Source organism: Rattus norvegicus, chromosome 4 (genome assembly GCF_036323735.1).
Source record: "Rattus norvegicus strain BN/NHsdMcwi chromosome 4, GRCr8, whole genome shotgun sequence".
Classification (NCBI taxonomy): Eukaryota; Metazoa; Chordata; class Mammalia; order Rodentia; family Muridae; genus Rattus; species Rattus norvegicus.
In genome coordinates this window covers 176348525-176367383 of record NC_086022.1, presented here as the reverse complement: position 1 = coordinate 176367383, position 18859 = coordinate 176348525, and the positions used below count along the sequence as shown (strand labels likewise).

Below are 18859 nucleotides of genomic sequence, written 5' to 3'. Positions count from 1 at the left end.
GATGTACCTGGTCCTGGAGGGAATTGATATGCCAGGGCAGATAGAGGCACCTCCACTTTCTCAGAGAAAGGGAGAGGGAGTCAGAGAAAAGCTGTGTGAGGGCAGGACTGGGTGGAGAGGAGGGCATTGCAGCCAGATCTAATGTGAATGAAGGAAATAATCAGAAAAGAAAAGAAAGGAGGAAGGAAGGAAGGAAGGAAGGAAGGAAGGGAAGGAGGGAGGAAAGGAAGCAAGGGAGGGAGGGAGAGAAAGAGAGAGAGAGAGAAGGGAGGGAAGGAGGGAAAGGAATAGAGGAGAAGAGGAGAGAAGAGAAGAGAAGAGAAGAGAAGAGAAGAGAAGAGAAGAGAAGAGAAGAGAAGAGGAGAGGAGAGGAGAGGAGAGGAGAGGAGAGGGGAAGGGAAGGGAAGGGAAGGGAAGGGAAGGGAAGGGAAGGGAAGGGAAGGGAAGGGAAGGGAAGGGAAGGGAAGGGAAGGGAAGAGAAGAGAGGGACTCCCCCTTGGGATAGGGGAAATCATGGCCTTCATGGATTTCAGCTAGGCACAACCAGTGACTTCACCAAGTACCAATGCTTAGTTCTAATCTAGTGGCTATCCAGATAGCCTATATCAAGCTACCCATATGTGTCAACAAAACCAAAAAAAACCCATGAACCTTGGAAAAAAATCTTCCAGGAATGAGGGCTTTGAAGGGATAAATAGGAGAATAAAGGAAGAAAATAATAATTCAAACATATCATGTATGTTTGAAACTACTGATCTATATGACATTATCAAACCCTATTTTTAATCAATACAAATTATTAAAGATAATGAAGGGAAAAATCTCAAGGGAGTCCGGAAGATGCTTTGGTCAGTAAACTACTTGCTTGGGAAGCAGAGGCACCTGAGTTCAGTCCTTAAGTTCTACATAAAACCTGAGCAGATCAACACATAAGTATAGCTTCAGCAGGCAGAGATGGAGTCAGGCAGATATGTGGGGTTCACCAATGAGACAGGGTTGCCTCTTAGTGAATTCCAGGCTAGTGAGACACACTGCTGTTTGTGGCTGTTTTGTTGGGTTTTTGTTTTGTTTTGTTTTTAAGTATAATTCTCGAGGAAACATGTACATATGCACACATAAATTCATCACAGAAACATACATACACATACACATAAAGAATCCATGAAAGTAAAAGGGAGGAAAACAGTATACTCCCGAGAGCAGGAAGAGGCTGCTTTGAAGGACTTTGCTTCAGATTCAAGAACGCTGAGGTATAGTATTTAACTTTGTGTTTTTATTCCCATTTCATTTTCTTTGCATATGTTTCTCCTCAGGTTTATCCAAATTAATTGGTGATTGTGCCAATAAATTTATAAGCAGTAAGTACTAATATAACAGAGTAATATGAGTGCATTTCCACCCTTTGTCCTGTACCCAGGGAACTTCAAAAATATTCTGCTCTGAATATCTGTGCCATGCACACCATTTGGACTGCTGATATAAAGTGTTATAAAGCATATTGCATGAGGAAGATAAAAAAAAACATAGTTCATTTTGCTGGGGCCGTTGCAATCTGTTGAGAGAATGTAACTTGTGCAAAAGAATGAAAAATGAAAGAGGACAAAGTATTGAGCTGACCCAGGACATCCAGAGATCTGTCATTCTGTCAGAGAGAACGTAGGAGGCTTGCTGTAGACACAATGTCTCGGTGTAATTTTATGTTCTCTTCCTTTCCTTCCTTAACAGGACACTTGTCCTGCAGATAACAGTATAGGGCTGAAGACTCATCAATAGTTGTGTCTTACATAGAACAGCTCCATGAGTTTCTGTATGAATAAGGTACACTGATTAAAGAGCAAAGCTGTACCTATCAACAACACAACTGCTAACCAACTATTCTACCTGCATTTTCAGAGTGAGAACAGCATGGCAGAGGAAGGATTACACTTTAAATTTTCTTGCGTGTTCAAGGGCTGTTTATATTGAATATAATGGAGAGCCTCAGATAGAGACTTTTTAATAAGTAGATGACAGATACATAATCAGAAAGCAATCTTCTCATTTTTTTCTTAAACATTTTTTCCTAGGTGTCTTGGTTGGCGTTAACAGGTACATATGTATCTGAATCACTAACAGGAAATGACATGAATTCCATGCTTATACAAATAGAGAGACAGTTTGGTCTCCTCACATCTGTAGTTGGGCTTATCAATGGGAGCTTTGACATAGGTGATTTATTTTAAACTTATTTACTTTTGAATGTCGATAGTTTCTTCTTATTCTCTACTTTAGATCCTTTAATCCTACTGAGATCCATGCTTTCTGAAATTGATTGATAGCCTAGATTGATGTGAAGGAACTGCTTATTTAAATATTCTCATGATGTCAGCTAATGATTGCCACAAATTCTAACAGCCTCTATATTTTCTTCCTAAGGAGTGGCAGAAGATTTAAATATTGATATGTAATTTTCTCATTTTATAATTCAAAGAGAAACTAAGGATCTTCGGTGGCCATTTTAGAAGGGTGCTGTGGGAGTCTGGAGGAATTTATGGTCCAAAGAGAGCAAATGCTGCTCTTTCCCTACACTGTTACTTTGATGGGATAATCAGTAGGGGGATGGGCAATCTTTCCTGTATTTGAATTCTGCAGGTCACAATTCTTAAGAAGAGTGGATGAACTCCAGTTCCTGACTTGGTGTGGTAAACTCGGATATGAGTGTACAGAGTGTGAAAGAGGGAAAGATTCCCTCTACAAACCAAGTGACTTGGAACCCTGGGAACCTCTTGCCTCTAGTTTATTACTAGTTTTTTACTTTCTTCTAAGTGAAATTGTCTTTAATGTATTCATATCAAAATAGCGAAGAGTGGGTGTTGGGGATTTAGCTCAGTGGTAGAGCTCTTGACTAGCAAGCGCAAGGCCCTGGGTTCGGTCCTCAGCTCCAAAAAGAAAAAAAAATAGCGAAGAGTGTCCTCACGCACTAAGTTGCCCAGGCTGGTCTTGATCTTACTCTGTAGCCCAGAACGATTGATCTTGCTGTCTTCCTTTTCTGGCCTTCCAGAAGTGTGGACAGAGAGTCTGTGCTACCAGTTCCCACTCTTTCTTTCAACTCTCAAATATTTTTAAAAAAATCCTTTTAATTTTAAATAAAGTTTTCTTCTAAACCACAAAGATGAATTTTTGGTTTGACTTTTTGACTCACACAGTGTAGATCTAAGTTGGATGATAAGTCACAGTTGGAGCACTAGGACTCTGAAGAGTATGCATTATCTGGTCTAAGGAAAGAAGTGATAATAGAAGCAGGCATCCAGCTTGGCAATGTTGAGGAATAAATGTGTTTTCTAACAGTATGTTTAAAAGCATGAACCCATTTGAATCTGCATAGAGCAGGCACGAGAGGATAGGGCACACCTGACATGAAGGATACATCTGCTTTTGTAACCTATCATAAGGGCTAGATAATCCTGAATAGAGACTTCAATATATTCCAGAGTGGAAGAGATTCTTCCTTTAGGATCACAAATAATTTATATATTAAACAATATAGAAGAACATCCTAAGCTCCTGTCCCTATATTCTTAAGGTGATTATTAAAAAATGAACCCAAGACTCCAAATGCTGGAGAGACTGTTGACTAAAAGTTGCTAACACTTTACTGAAAAGAGCATTCTAATTCCCCCTCCCCGGAGGATACCTTCTGTTGATTGTACCCCTGAGTTATTATGGAACAAAACTGCACAGACCTATCAGGGTTGGTGTCGATTGTTTGTTTATGAGCCTTGCATGTTTCATAACCTCACTACCTCATTTTCTCATGGGCAGGTGAGTATCCTAGTCCTTGATGATATTTTAAGTTCAATTTTCACCTACACAAATGAGGCTCAGAATTTCCTCTCTGGGAGGAATTATGCTCCTCATATTACTGAAGTCTAACATGGAAATTAGAGTCTTTAATCTGCCTGCATAATTTGTGACTCTTGTGGCCTTGGGTCCATTTAAGGTCCCATCCAGTCCATTTATTATGAGGAGGCTTGAGACGCCTCTTTCATGAAGTTGAGACACATGAACAGATTCTCCGAATCTGTCAATGGTTGTGGTGCCTCCTTTGCCATGACTACTTAGATTCATTGGTCACAAGAAGTCTACAGTGACATAATCATGTTACTAAGGCTGATTTTTATTTTTATGTTTATCAAAGTAATATATACACAACATTGTAAAAGTGGAATTAAATTGAGTTATTTATTACCTTCTTTCCTGCTTTCTGGGGACAGTTTTCAGTTTTTTTTCTTTCTTTGAGTGTCTTCTTAGGTTTTATTTAGTGTGAAATGATAACAAAAATTTTTCTACTTACATTACCTCGACTAAAAATACTTTCTACCGTAGAACGATGCTATTCTTTGTATAGAACTCAATATGTTCTACTTAATTTTTATACATTGCTCACTTTTTCTATTTGATTGACTTGGTTTGTACCTCTTAAGGTATTACAAGTCCCTTGCCAACTGTCAGGGTGGACATTTCTTAACATATATTAGGGGCTTCATGTTGGTCATGGGGATGTATTTATTGTCTCCTACACCCGCTCCCTGATTGTGAACTACAAACTTGCAGGTCACGTTAGTGCCATCTCCTTGGAATTCTCCATCATTATTTTCCACATAAATTTGTCTCTTCTTTTTTCCCCTCAACTTCCTCTTTGCACTGCCTCCCCTTTCTTCATTCCTCTTTTATTTATTTCTTTTTAAGATCTTTTATCTATTTTGTGTATGAGAGTTTGAGAGTTTTACCTGAATATATATATATATATATATTCACACACACACACACACACACACACACACGTGTACACCATGTATGTGTCTAATACAGAGATCAGAAGGGGTTGCTGGACCCATGGAATGGAATTACACATGGCTGTCAGCTACCATGTAAGTGCTGGATAATGAACAAAGGTCCTCTTCAAGAGCAGCTAGTGCCCTTAACCACAGAGGCATCTCTCTAGCATGACTCTGATTATCTTTTTAAAAACATGGTCTTACTATGTAGCCTAGGCTTACCTAAATTTTACTATGTTGCTCAAATTTGACTTGAACTCTGGTGATCCCTCCCTTCAATGTCCCAAGTATTCTATTTCAGGAAGGAGTTGGAACGACTATCCCGACTTTCCTCTTTCTGGCTCTTAATTACTCACTGGAGGAGCATGCTACCTGTCGTTTTGCTATTTACTCTCCCACACTTCATTCTGTAGAGAGAAAAAAAATATTATAGATTTTAAAGATATTGTCTCAATGGCAGTGGATTTTGGAATTAGAATTTGTATTTTAATCTCGTGATTGTTTTCTTCATTAGCTTTTAGCTCCAGAGTCTGGAATTGATAGCTATTCATGTAAATCTTTTGCCAGCTCTACCAGTTGCCTTCACTCAGGACACTTTGAGAAGTGTATTGTGCTCTTTTCTCCTTCATACTATATTCTTCCCTATGTTCTATTCATATTTTGCCATCTTCATTTTATACCTTCATGTCTTCTCATTTCCTTGGAACTTTCTGGGAGATTTAACTTTGTCATTCAGTCTTTTGATCGCTGCTACTACCCTACTTATGAATTTCTATTGTCAAGGGTACATTTCTACCTTGACTATCTTTCCAGGGGAACATCTTTTTATTTTGTCAAGAATTCAGTGTCTTTTCCTGTATGACTCTCTCTTTATGTCACCTTTGTTTCTGGATCCTTCAAGTGTAGCTTGGTTTGTCATTGACTTTCCTCTAATAGAGTGTCCCCATGAGAGCCTTGGCTATTTGTTCAAATCGGAAAACAACAGAATCCTAACTGGAAATTTGTGTACTCATATAGATTTGGTAGACAGTCTTTTGTCCTTTGCAGAAGTATAAGTTTATAGGTAATTGAACAGGGACTGGATGATTTTGAGATTTCTCTGAAACCTGAATAGCTTGTGTATCTAGGAAGGAATTCTTTGCTCTTGTTATAGGGGCAGAAACTTGGCTACCAGTGAGAAGGCAATGGAAAGATCACGGTTTGCATGGGATTTGAAATGTTAATGACTCTCCTTTTTGGCATATGTGTCCTGAGAATACCTGTTTGGATCCTCTTGCACCTTTAAGCATTTTCACATGGATAGACAGAGGACAAGCCTGAGGACCTGGCTATTCCTTCTGTTCAACTTCACTGTCACATTAAACTTTGCCTTGTGGGCCCATCTGGGTCCTTAATTGGGAATCTATTCTTGCAGCCTTTCCTGGAGACATGGGATGTATCAGATTGCTCTGTGCAGTATGATGGCCATGTTTCCCTGACCTTCTGATTCAGTGGCCATTTGCATATTCACATCCCAGTCTCAAAACTGTTTTGTACTTTAGTTAATTGCATTTGTAGTTCTAATCTACAGGTTTGTTATTTCTGTTTTGTAATTTTTAGGTGTTTTGTTTGTTTATGTTGTGGCAGCAGTGGTAGTATATGTGTGTGATTTCAGGTGGGGTCATGAAATAACTCTGAGGAGTCTATTCTCTCAGCCTACCTTGTGGGACCTGAGGTAGAATCTAGGTGGTCAAACTTTACACACACTCATCTTTACCCATGAAGGCATTTGGTATCACACAGACTATTCTTTATTTTTTTGTTTTTTTTTGTTTTGTTTTGTTTGTTTGTTTGAAACAGAGTTTTATGTAGTTCAGGGTCTCCTTAAATTTGCTCTGTAGTTACGAATATTCATGAACTTTGGGTCCTCTAGCCTTCATCCACTAGGTGCTGAGAATACGCATGTTTCTCACCATACTTAATTTTATTGATTGCTCAGGATCAAATCTTAGATTGGCGCTTGCCAGACCCCAGTGACCAGTTGAGCTACATGTCCATATCTATATCATTTTGTCTTTGAGGAAATGGTCTTCACCCCACCCATTCCAACTGAAACTTTTACTGTAATTTTATTACCAATTGGGGGAGTAAATGGCCCCTGAATGAACAACTTCATTTTAAGTAGGCATTGAACCAAAAGATGATTATTTGACTTTTGGGGTATTTTTGAGGGGAACTGAAAATTTGTGAATAGAATCTAAAAATTTTTACTTCCTAATTTACTTAATGATAAGATAAAATGTTAATGACATTTAATGTTAAAATAAAATGTAAATTTTATTTAATGTTAAGAAATATTTAGCCACCATTGTGTTTCTCCACCTTCTGCGAAAAGTAATAATCCTTTGACACTGACCTGTCTTCATGGGATCATAGCAACTAGCCCTTGGCCAAAATTCACTAACAACCTCTTTGGGAATGGCCACATAGTTGTACTAATGGAAAAGTATTCTGACTTCTGTGCTACATCATGTAGCATAGAAATTATGTTGGCACATATAGCCCCTTCCTAATATAGAATTCACCAGCCTACATATTTTTATCTAGCTGTCTCACAGATAACAAAGTCTTAGAAATAAACCCACAGTGCTGTCCAATGGAGAGAGATGCAGGAGGACACGTTTTCCTCTACATTTGCACTCTGTCATTTTCTTTCTAGGACAGCAATCCTTGGTGATTTGCTCAAGATTATTGACCATAGTTTATTAGCACTCTTGGTCTCATGACAGTGTGTTGTCAGGTGATGGATTCTGTCACCTCTCATTGTGATGTGTGTGTATTTTTTTTTCTGTTGAAGTCATTGAAAAAAATGAAGAATGATTGTTGAAATTCACAGAAAGGAAGTATAGGGATACAGGTCAGTGAACCCAGAGGAGGTTTCTTGTTTTGTATTCTTTGTGCCTCTCTAAAGATTTTTGTCTCCTTCATTCCACTTTAATGAGTCCCTTTATAATTTTGCTTTTGTTCTTTATCTCACACCAATTATTTATTGGAAATAGTCATTCAGAAATCAGAGAGTTGGCATGAGAGAATCTGAAATCTATACCAGGTACATGTATTGACTTGAAAGCTAACTATAAATAAGTGGTACATTTTGGTTATTGTCAAATTCTTTTGATAATATTGCCTACTTATGTTTATTCACTTGTTTTTGTGGGTATTTTCTTTCTGAGACAGTTGGAATGAAGGTTAGATGAGGTTAGATGAGGACAGATAGGGCTATGTGGAGAAACTCTGTCTTGAAACAGATAAGCTCAGTGGTAGAGCACTTGCCTAGCAAGCACAAGGCCCTGGGTTCGGTCCCCAGCTCCGAAAAAAAAAGAAAAGAAAAAAAAAAGAAACAGAGATGTGTGTTATTGTGTGTGTGTGTGTGTGTGTGTGTGTGTGTGTGTAGAGAAAGACAGACAGAGAGAGAGAGAGAGAGAAAGAGAGAGAGAGAGAGAGAGAGAGAGAGAGAGGTTATAGCACAATGAGAAACACAACTTAAGTTTGTATTTAGAGGACATCCAAAGGAAATTTAAAATTTTGAATCTCTGACTATGGTAAGGTTAGTCAGTGCCTTCCTAGCAGTAGATTAATAGATTATCAGAATTCCACTGATTAGTGTTAAAATTCTAAACTTCTAAATTATTAATATAACAGTAGTATAGCAAGATACTATTTTTAAGTTTTTAGGTATCTTAAATTATTTTCTCAGAACTTCCCAACTCGTACTTACATTGCTCAAATTATTTTCTCAGACCCACAACCTACATAAGTTTTCATATCCTCAGACATTTATAACTTTTATTTATACAACTCAAATTACTTTCTTAGATCCTGGTAACTTATTTAAGCTTTAAGCTTTTATGTCCTTAGCCCTTTATATATGTTCACTGAATCATTGTCCTAGACCCTCACAGTCAATGTAAACTCTAATTTTTTAATATGATTATTTACAATGATGCATAGGTGGTTGATTACTAATTGAAAAACAGAACCTTGAACCCATTGGCACAGGGGAAATTTTACTGCTCTAAGATCACGAATTGACAAATGGGGCCTCATATATTTGAAAAGCTTCTGTAAGTCAAAGGACACTGTCAATAGGACAAAACAGCAAGCCACAGATTAGGAAATATCTTTACCAATCCTATTATCTGATAGAAGGCTAATATCCCAAATATACAAAGAACTCAAGAGAACCAAATAACCCTATTTTAAAAATGTGGTATAGAGCTAAACAAAAAAATTCTCAACTGAAGAATCTCAAATGACTGTGAAGCACCCAAAGAAAAGTTCAACAGCCTTAGTCATCAGGGAAATGCAAATTAAAACCACCCTGAGATTCCACCTCACACCAGTCAGAATGGCTAAGATCAAAAACTTAGACAGCAGATGCTGCCGAGGATGTGGAGAAAGAGGAACACTCCTCCATTGCTGGTGGGACTGCAAACTGGTACAACCACTCTGGAAATCAGTCTGGAGATTTCTCAGAAAAATTGGACATAGTTCTACCTGAGGACCCAGCTATACCTCTCAGGCATATACCCAAAAGATATTCCAACATATGACAAGAACACATGCTCCACTATGTTCATAGCAGCCTTATTTATAATATTCAGAAGCTGAAAACAACCTAGATGTCCTTCAACAGAGGAATGGATACAGAAAATGTGATATATTTACACAATGGAGTACTACTCAGTTACTAAAAACAATGTCTTCATGAATTTCGTGGACAAATGGATGGAACTAGAAAAGATCATCCTGAATTGAGTGTCATGGTTTGAATATGCTTGGCCCAGAAAGTGGCCTTGTTGGAGTGGGTGTGTCACTGTAGACGTGAGCTTAAGACCCTCACCCTAGCTGCCTAGAAGTCAATCCTCCACTAGCAGCCTTCAAATGAAGATGTAGAATTCTCACCTCCTCCTGTACCATGTTTACCTGACTGCTGCCATGCTCCCTCCACTGCTGCCTTGATGATATTGGACTGAACCTCTGAACCTGTAAGGCAGCCCCATAAATGTCCTTTATAAGAATTGCCTTGGTCATGGTGTCTGTTCACAGTAACTATGACAGTAGGGTAACCCAATCACAAAAGAACACACATGGTACACATGGTATGTACTCACTGATAAGTGGATATAAGCTCCACATCCCCTCCCCTGCAAAAAAAAAAAAAAGCTCAGAATACCCAAGATACAACTTACAAACCATATGAAACCCAAGAAGAAGGAAGACCAAAGTGCGGATGCTTCAGTCCTATTCAGAAGGGGGAAGAAAATAATCATGGGAGGTAGAAGGAAAGGGGGATCTGGGAGAAAGAAAGGAAGGGAGGGAAAGGGGGTGCAGGATCAGGTGTGGCAGGAGACAGGAGGCAGGAGGAGAAGTACAGAGTTCCAGAAAGTGAAAAGAGGTGTATAGCAGTTGGGGTATGGAAAGCAGGGGGTAGCCACTAGAAAGTTCCAGATGGCAGTGACCCAAGAGGTTCCCAGGACACAACAGAAAGGACATTAACCAAAATACCCAAGAAAGGGGAGATAAGACCTGTAGAGACCATATCCAGTGGATAGGCATGGTCCCAGGTTGAGGGATGGAGCCACCCACAAATCTCGGAAATATTAATCAAGAATTGCTCATGCCTAAAGGAAATGCAGGGACAAAGAGTAAAACAGAGCCTGAAGGAAAGTCCATCCAGAGACTGCCCCACCTAGGGATCCATCCCATCTGCAGACAACAAACCCAGACACTATTGCTGATGCCAAGAAACACTTGCTGACAGGAGCCTGGTATAGCTGTCCTCTGAAATGGTGTGCCAGACTCTGACCAATACAGATGCAGATGCAAACAGTCAACCATTGGGCTAAGTGTGGGGACCCCAGTGAAGGAGTTACAGCAATGACTGAATGAGATGAAGGTGTTAGCAACCCTATAGTAACCAATAAGACACCCCAAAGCTCCCAGGGACTAAACAACCAACCAAAGAGTACACAGAGAGGGACTCATGGCTCTAGCTGCATATATAGCAGTAGCAGAGGATTACCTTATCTGGCATCAATTGGAGGGGAGGCCTTTGGTCCTGTGGAGGCTAGAAGACCCATCATAGAGGAATGCTAGGGCCCTGAGGTGGGAGGGGTGGGTGGGGAGGGAAGTACCCTTATAGAAGCAGGGGGAGGGAAAATGGGATAGGGGGTTAACTGGGAATGGGAGGGGTGATATTTAAAATGTAAATAAATAAAATAAATAATAACAATAAATAAAATAAGAAATAGTAAAATTACCTTAAAACCTGTTTTGTGAGTTTATTTCATTTAGAGTAAGCCTGTCTGACTAAGTCCACTGGTTTTTCTTTTCTTTTTCTTTCTTTCTTTTCTTTTTTTTCATTCTTTTTAATCATTAGGTCTAGGAGCTGTTTAAAAACAAAAAAGGAGGAAGCCCATATTTTACTTAGGAAAGTGACTGACAGGGCAGCTGCAGCCATTGGAAGAAGAGCTTGGTGCTTGCTGTTCTAAAACTAATAAGGGCACAGTTAGCCAGCACCATCAAATTTGAGGAGGATAAATTTGAGCAGGAAATATAATCCAGGTGACCTTGGTATCAATTAAAATGGCAGACACTTACCTGATGTTTGTCTAGGATCCTCTGTGGTAGTCTTAGAGGTAGAGGTTATCAGTCTTTGACATTTACACAGGACAGCATTATCCACAAATTTTCCTGTGGATGAGGAATTGAGGGACTGACTTACCTTGGTAAGGCAAAAAGGAACAGTCAGTTCTCCAGTGTTCTGCCTGTCCACAGTTCTTTGCCAGTAGTTAGTGTTATCACAATTGACAGGGAGTCATTTTTGCCCAATCATATTCTTTGAAAGAGACCTATGAGTTTTCTTACAAATCAGGCAGTTTCAGGTATCATGAGAAGCTTTTTTGTTACTAACAATTTTAGATGCCATATTGATTTCTGAGAAGTTTGAAGGCCAACATTGAACTTATTAAGTATAAGATTTTACTTTATTTGATTTTAGTTACTTGTTTTAAGCTTAACCTTAAAAACATACACTGTGGTTCATGTTCTACCTCTCCAGGTGGGGTATCTGGCTGCCTCAAGTAAACACAAGTTCAGAGAGAACAGGGCAAAGTTCAGAATGGTGGTGTCTGAAGAAATCTGCTTCTTCCATTTGTAGCATCACAAGTTGCTGTATGCTAGATCTAGGATGGTTAAGCTCATCCCAGGACAAATAGGGTCCACAGGGCTCCATTGCAGATGAGAATGCTGGACATTGTACTGCTCTTAGAAAAGGCACAAAGATCTTTGTGCCACAAGAACAGGGCAGGGGGCTAGGGCCATGGGTCCTGCAGCTTCTGAGGCTGTGTCCATGTCTGGAGCCCATGCTCTGATGTGAGTCTGGAAGCCACAGGAACCTGACCAGGCAGGTGTGTCTAATGTCCAATGATGATTGCTTGGCAGTGGGGAAGCCTTCTCCCAAGTGTTACAGCTCAGGAAAAACAGCCAATCTTAGACAATCTTTAGTAAAATAACTTGTGTATATGATAATCTATCTCAGTCCAAACTACCTTGAAGACCTATTTCTCTTTTAGTCTAAAAGGGAGCAAATGACAATTGGTTTCAAGTTACACATAAGTGAAAGTAGAAGACTAAGGTTACCTCTATATATTTTAAATTATTAAACTTTTTGTTGCAGATGTTAAGCTGAACTTTTTGCTTAGAATTTTATAGACACACACACACACACACACACACACACACACACACACACTGATCTTACAGAACCTGAGAGAAATAAAAAGTAAAGCTTATATTTCAACCGGAGTATTGAATATCTATGACCTCAAATGATGAATCATTTTTTTTAAATAAGAACTAAGCAAGGAGGAAGAAGTTAAACAAAAACTAGACTTCTGGTGATTACACTTAGCCACTTTAATTTTTACATAAAGCCTTTTTGATTAAAACACGTAAATAATGAGACATAACGAAACAAATACATTTACCACTTGTAAAAAATGTTTCCTAAAAGGGTGTTAGACAGTACCTGGAGCCCTACAGTGTGTGTATAGGAGTTGTTGCATTCTTGGAATCATAGCACCCATATTTGTTGGGAGCAATGCCCTTGAAGTCCTTCATTATTGATGTTATTATTATGGTTAGAGTTAAGTATGACTAGGTTCATGGAAAATCCCCAGCCACTTGCAGAAAACTAATACAAATCTGGTGGTCAGGACAAATAATGATATGATAAAGCTCTGACCTTGCTGAGAAATACATCTGATGTCAAGATACCCAATGTGATGACCTGTAACCTTTCTGAAAAGCCAACATCCTGCTGACCAATAGATATGACAAACCTGTAACCTTTCTGACATCCTGTCAACATCAGCCGATTCCCTGACCACATGAATATTGGGCCCTTGGCCTGCGTAAATGTTTCTTACTTCCCCCTCCCTATGTTACCCCTGTCATGGGATAAATTCAGCCTTGGGGAAAAATAAAATTGTCGCCTTGATCAGACTCTTGTCTTGGCGTCCTTCTTCGTGTCTCTTGTCCCCCATTCTCTTCCAGGTACCCTCAGCACCATCATTGACAATACTTATTCTTCATTTTTAACTTTCATACAGTACTTTCTCCAGAAAACCTAGAAGAATAATGCAAGTAGGGACTAAGGGCAAACAACTATGTGAAAGGAGTGACTGGATCCATAGGTGATGGTTCAATGACCTTGCCAATCTCATTTTGAGGAAATATTAACTTTTAACAAGCCCATCTTTAATTACTTTAAGCAGGATTATGTGGAATTTTCCCAGGAGATGTATATGCACATGGAGGTAGAAAAACTGAGAAGCTTAATGAGAATTTTTTCTTATAAATATATCGTTTCAGAATAGTATAAATATCTGTAACCTACGGGGTATTAGACAGAAAAATATAAAAAAGCAGACATCTATAGGAATTCAGAAAATGTTGCATCAGGAGATATATATATATATATATATATATATATACATATATATGTGTATATATATATATATCTTTTCCTGAAAAACTTGGATGATGTCTATTAATGTCTATTAACCCTAGTCAAGGCACCAGTAACAGATTAAAACAACAATTCCACTGTCTATCTTGGTGAACCAGTGAGCATATTGGTCTTAGTTAATGGAACATGGGTGAAAGGTAAACAGAACATAGGGTATCTCAAAAGAGCCATATCACCCCAAAGTCTCAGCCCAGAAAGATTGATTACTTCCCACAGTTGCATTGATGGGGTCACTTCCTTAGGTAACATTATACTCTCTAGATACACCAGCAGTGGTTTCCCAAGACTGTATTAAACTAGAGGAGAAGTACATATGCTGTGGTGGGCAGAAGGACATGTAGAAACTCAGGTGAAGATCTTACCTGAGTTAGATGACCACTCTGTCCTAGTTAGAGTTTTATAAATATGACACAAGCTAGATATATCTGGGAGATGGAATCTTAATTGAGAAAATGACCCCATTAAATTGGACTATAAGCAAGTCTATAGTCTATTTTTTTCATTAATGATTGATGTGGAGAGCCAAGTCCATTTTGACTTGGGCTTCATCTGGGCAGGTGGTCCTGAGATATACAAGAAAGTACACTGATCAAGCCATGGAGATCGATGCAATTATTTTTCTTCATGGAGTCTGCTTAGGTTTCTGCCTCCAGGTTCCTGCCTGAAGTTTTGACTCTGACTTCCTCATTGATGGTTTATAGCTTGTAAGCTGGAATAAACTATTTTTCTCAAGTTGCCTTTGGTCAATGTTTATTACAGAACCAGAAATCAAACTCAGATAGTGCTGCTTTGCCTTCCAGGACATGCTGGGCTATCTTATCCTTTGTTTCTGGAGCTACCTGACATCTCTTCTCTCTGACCCCCATGTAACTACTTGCAAGCAGAGTTTTTCTCTCTTACTCCTCTCCATCAATCTTCTTCAGGCAGACATTGAGAGTTATAGCTAACCTACCATGAGTTTTTCTTTTAAATTCTATTAAAATTCTTGAGCTTTAAAAAATATTAATAATGTCATCCCTCTGGCCCCAGAAAAAGATGATGCTCCCTGACCTAGCCTGTGATGTTTTTCACAGATTTCTTCGTGTATTATTAATTAATCTTTGTTATGTTCCATAGCAGAATGGCAGGTGACTTCCATATCAGTTCCAAGCTACTCGCAAGGACTCACATTGAATGAGCTTGCTATACTATATTTCGTAGGCATATATTTTTAAAAACCTACTTTAATAAGGGTTCTTAAATGCTTTTATCATGCTTCTAATTTGCCACCCACCAGAGGTAGTAGAAAGGAAATGTTAGTAGAGCAAAAGTTTATGTGAACCTGATTAGGAAAAGTTCTTTGGAGCAATTCCAATCTTCATTGTCAGAATATCAATGGGTTCAGTTCACACAGTCCACAGCAGTAGCTCAGTCTACTCACAAACACAATTAAGAAATAAGCAATGGCAGTTTGATCCAACAGAAACCACTGGGCTCTGCCAGTTGACTGAGTCCACAGAAATGGCAAGAAGCTGCCAGAATATCATAGTAAGTTCTTTGGTGCATTTCTTTCTGTGAAGTGAGTAAAAAAGGCAAGGCAAACCAGTACCACAGTGTTGTCAGTGAAGACCAACATCATTGAAGCCCAAGGAAGACCGGCAAAAAGTGGCAAGGTCAACCAGTGCCACACAGTATCATTCACTGTCTGTTGGGTTATATTTAAACTTTTTCCAAACATTGCATGTTCTCTCAAGTGTCTGCTCTAGCAAAACATCTTATGTCCATTTTCTGGGCAGCTTCTGGAAAAATACCATGTGTCTGTTCTAAGTAAAACATTCTCCCACGTGTCTTCTTCAGCAAAAATCATCCTCTCACATGCCTGCTTCAACAAAACATGCTCTCGTGAGACAGTTTCCAAAACATCACACAACACAACTGTGTCTCCAAAGAAATAAAAAATTTCCACTTCAATCATCAGTCAAAAACTTCTGTCACATGAGGAATTATTTTCTAAAGAATTTAATTCAGACTATGCCAAAGATGTTTCGAATCAGAATCTCTAGAATAGTACTATAGTTTTTGTACATGTGAAACCTATGAGCATTCATGTGTATACATGTGTGAGAGTTTGATTAAAAATTATTCCCCATACCTAATGTATTCACACATTTGGTCTCCAGTTATGATCATTGTGCTGGAAATTTTAGGAGGGAGAATTTCACTGGGTTAAAGATTTAAGGTTTTATAGTCTTGCCCAATTCCTTTTCACTCTGTTTCAGCTTCCTGTAGCGAATGAAAGGTGATCAGCCATTTTCCTGCTCTTATCACCATGCCTTCTGTGCCTATTGACATGTCTTTCCAAGCAGGATGAACACTGTATGTGTAGAACTGCAAGCCAAAATAAATAATTTTGTCTTCTGAGTTACTTTTTCATCAGGTTATTTTATTATAGGAACAGAAAAGCATTTCAATAGGCCATTTTAATGCAAACAAAATATTTTAACACATAGCAATAAAGCAAGTTCAACTTCTATCATCCACCACACTAGATCTGATCACACAAGAAAATACAGTGTCTACAGATATCTGTCTCATTCACTCTATCTTAATTTTAGATATTTGGGGAGATTGTAGATAGATAGATAGATAGATAGATAGATAGATAGATAGATAGATAGATAGATAATAGATAGACAGATACATAGATGGATAGATAGATGATAGATAGATAGATAGATAGATAGATAGATAGATAGATAGGGAGATGGAGACAGAGAAGGAGGTGAAGCTAGGGGTAGAGATAGAGATAGACAGAGATATCTCACATCCTAAACGTCTCTGTTTTATTCTCAATATTCTGTACAGTATGTACAAAGAAGATGGATATGTCATTAAACACAATTTAAAATTAATAATTAAAAATATATGACTTAGGGTTGGGGATTTAACTCAGTGGTAGAGCACTTGCCTAGCAAGCGCAAGGCTCTGGGTTCGGTCCCCAGCTCCAAAAAAAAAAAAAAAAATATATATATATATATATATATATATATATATATATATATATATATATATATATTTGACTTACCGGGGATACCAGAATATGCCACATCATGAAGTCACCTATCACAGAAGCTTCTGGCATGAATAGTACGATTCAAATTTTGATTTTTAAAGACAACAATTTTTCACAGTCCCTTTCCCCTTTGTCCATCCTTGCCCCATTCTCTATTTTATTGAGTTATAAATGCTTAAGCGAATACCTGTTTATATATCTCCAAATCTTTAGCTACAAATGCACAGCTATACCCTAACAAGGGTTCTCTTATTTCTTTTGATTTGCAATTTGTTTAATTATAAATGCATAGGGTTATAAATTCTCTATTACATATAAAGTATGAAAAATTTCAGTGAAAGAACCCCGGGGGTATTTGAAAACACAGCAACAGATGTATCTTTCTCTTTCCTTAAAGAGGTGTTTCATTGCTTTGTTCATCATAAGGTACACAATAGTATCCATTTTTATTTACAGAATCTGGGTTTCCTTCATCTGTGAACTGTCTTCCATTTTCCAATGTCTTGTTATCATTTCTTTTATATTTTCTCTTTGTGAAATAAATTAATACAACATATAAAAAAAGTGGTGGAGTTTTTAAAGCTAAGTTCAAACCCAAGTAGGAGAATCTAGAAAAAATGAGAGATAAATATTATTTTATATTTTGTGGTACAGCTTATAAAATGTATCTCTGGTATGAAGACCTAAAAGCCAAAAAAAAGTGAATTTATATTTAAAATATCGAACACTATGCATTGCACAATAAAGTGTTTAAGATTATTTTTAAAGAACTGACAAGACACAAAGATTAAATTCTGGCTGACTCTAGCTTTCTGACAGAAGAAAGGAATATTCAGATCTTTTCCCCCAAGCCATCCCATTACATGCAATAAAAGGAGAAAGCATAAAGAAGTACATTAGGGGTTCACAGTCCCTATACCCAGGTACATTGATACTGAGACTCAAACATATTACTATAGAGAGTCACCATGTGACTTATAACAAGGTCATTAATTGTAGTTGTCACTTTTCTTAATATTTACATCTTACTTTCAGGGGAAAAAGCAAAACAGACATCATATGGAAAAGAAATAAAAACAATAATCATGGTTTGAAGACAATGGACAGTCTTCCAACTCCGTTTTGGATATGTCAGGGTATTAGGAGTATCAGGATCTGGATATGACACTAACACTACTCTACTGTCCACCATAATACTAACCCCACCAAGGCACCACCACCACCAGTGAAACTACATGGCCAGGGCACCTTGTATTGTTCACTTACATTTTACTCTTTAGGGGGGCTCAATAGATCTAGAAAACTTCCTCATGATTGTATCGTTAGCCCCAGTTTCTTGCACTTTTTTTTTGCCTTTGGATGTTGCTTAAAATATTCTTTGTTATAGAGAGTTTAAAAGTCCTCTAATATTTTCTGTTACAATTTTGAGGACTTTGGTCACAATCCAAACATATTTGTACTTCCCAAATAGTTTTCTAAAAATCTACTTTGAAGCCAGGCCATGGTGGTGCATGCCTTTAATCCTAGCACTTGCAAGGTGGCAGAGGCAGGTGGATTTCTGTGAATTCAAGGTCAGCCTGGTCTACAGAAAGAGTTCTGGGCAGCCAAGGCTACACAGAGAAAGTCTGTCTCAAAAAACACCAAATGATAATCTATTTTGAGTAATATATGTTTTAAATTAATGAATATTTAAATTTACAGTGAATTGGCTTTTAAAGAACATCATTTCCATATGTTGTTTCAAATTACCATTCATTTGTCTTCTCTCGCCATAAACAGAACACAAACTCTCCTCCTTTTACTATTTTATGACCAGACCCTCATTTGGCCATCATGTCCTGCTTCAGAAAACAGGGACAATAATGTTTTGGGTATGGGCAGAGTTTTGGTAGATGAAACTATTCTTGAGCAAAAAGT

At 38.1% G+C, this 18859-nt stretch overlaps 1 protein-coding gene across 5 annotated transcripts in view; it reads right to left on the bottom strand.

Annotated features, from left to right (window-relative positions):
• Positions 1-11826: 11826 nt before the first annotated feature.
• The window catches only part of Slco1b2 (solute carrier organic anion transporter family member 1B2), a 72981-nt gene continuing 65948 nt past the window's right edge, over positions 11827-18859 (bottom strand). For 3 of the 5 annotated variants that reach the window (NM_031650.3, NM_001270586.1, NM_001270587.1), the window contains one exon: positions 16294-17550. In NM_031650.3, the coding sequence (NP_113838.1) occupies positions 17334-17550 (217 nt within the window). In that variant the 3' untranslated portion in view covers positions 16294-17333. Of the gene's footprint in view, positions 17551-18859 lie in introns of all 5 variants that reach the window. The other 2 variants (XM_039108300.2, XM_039108301.2) reach the window with 1 other exon arrangement.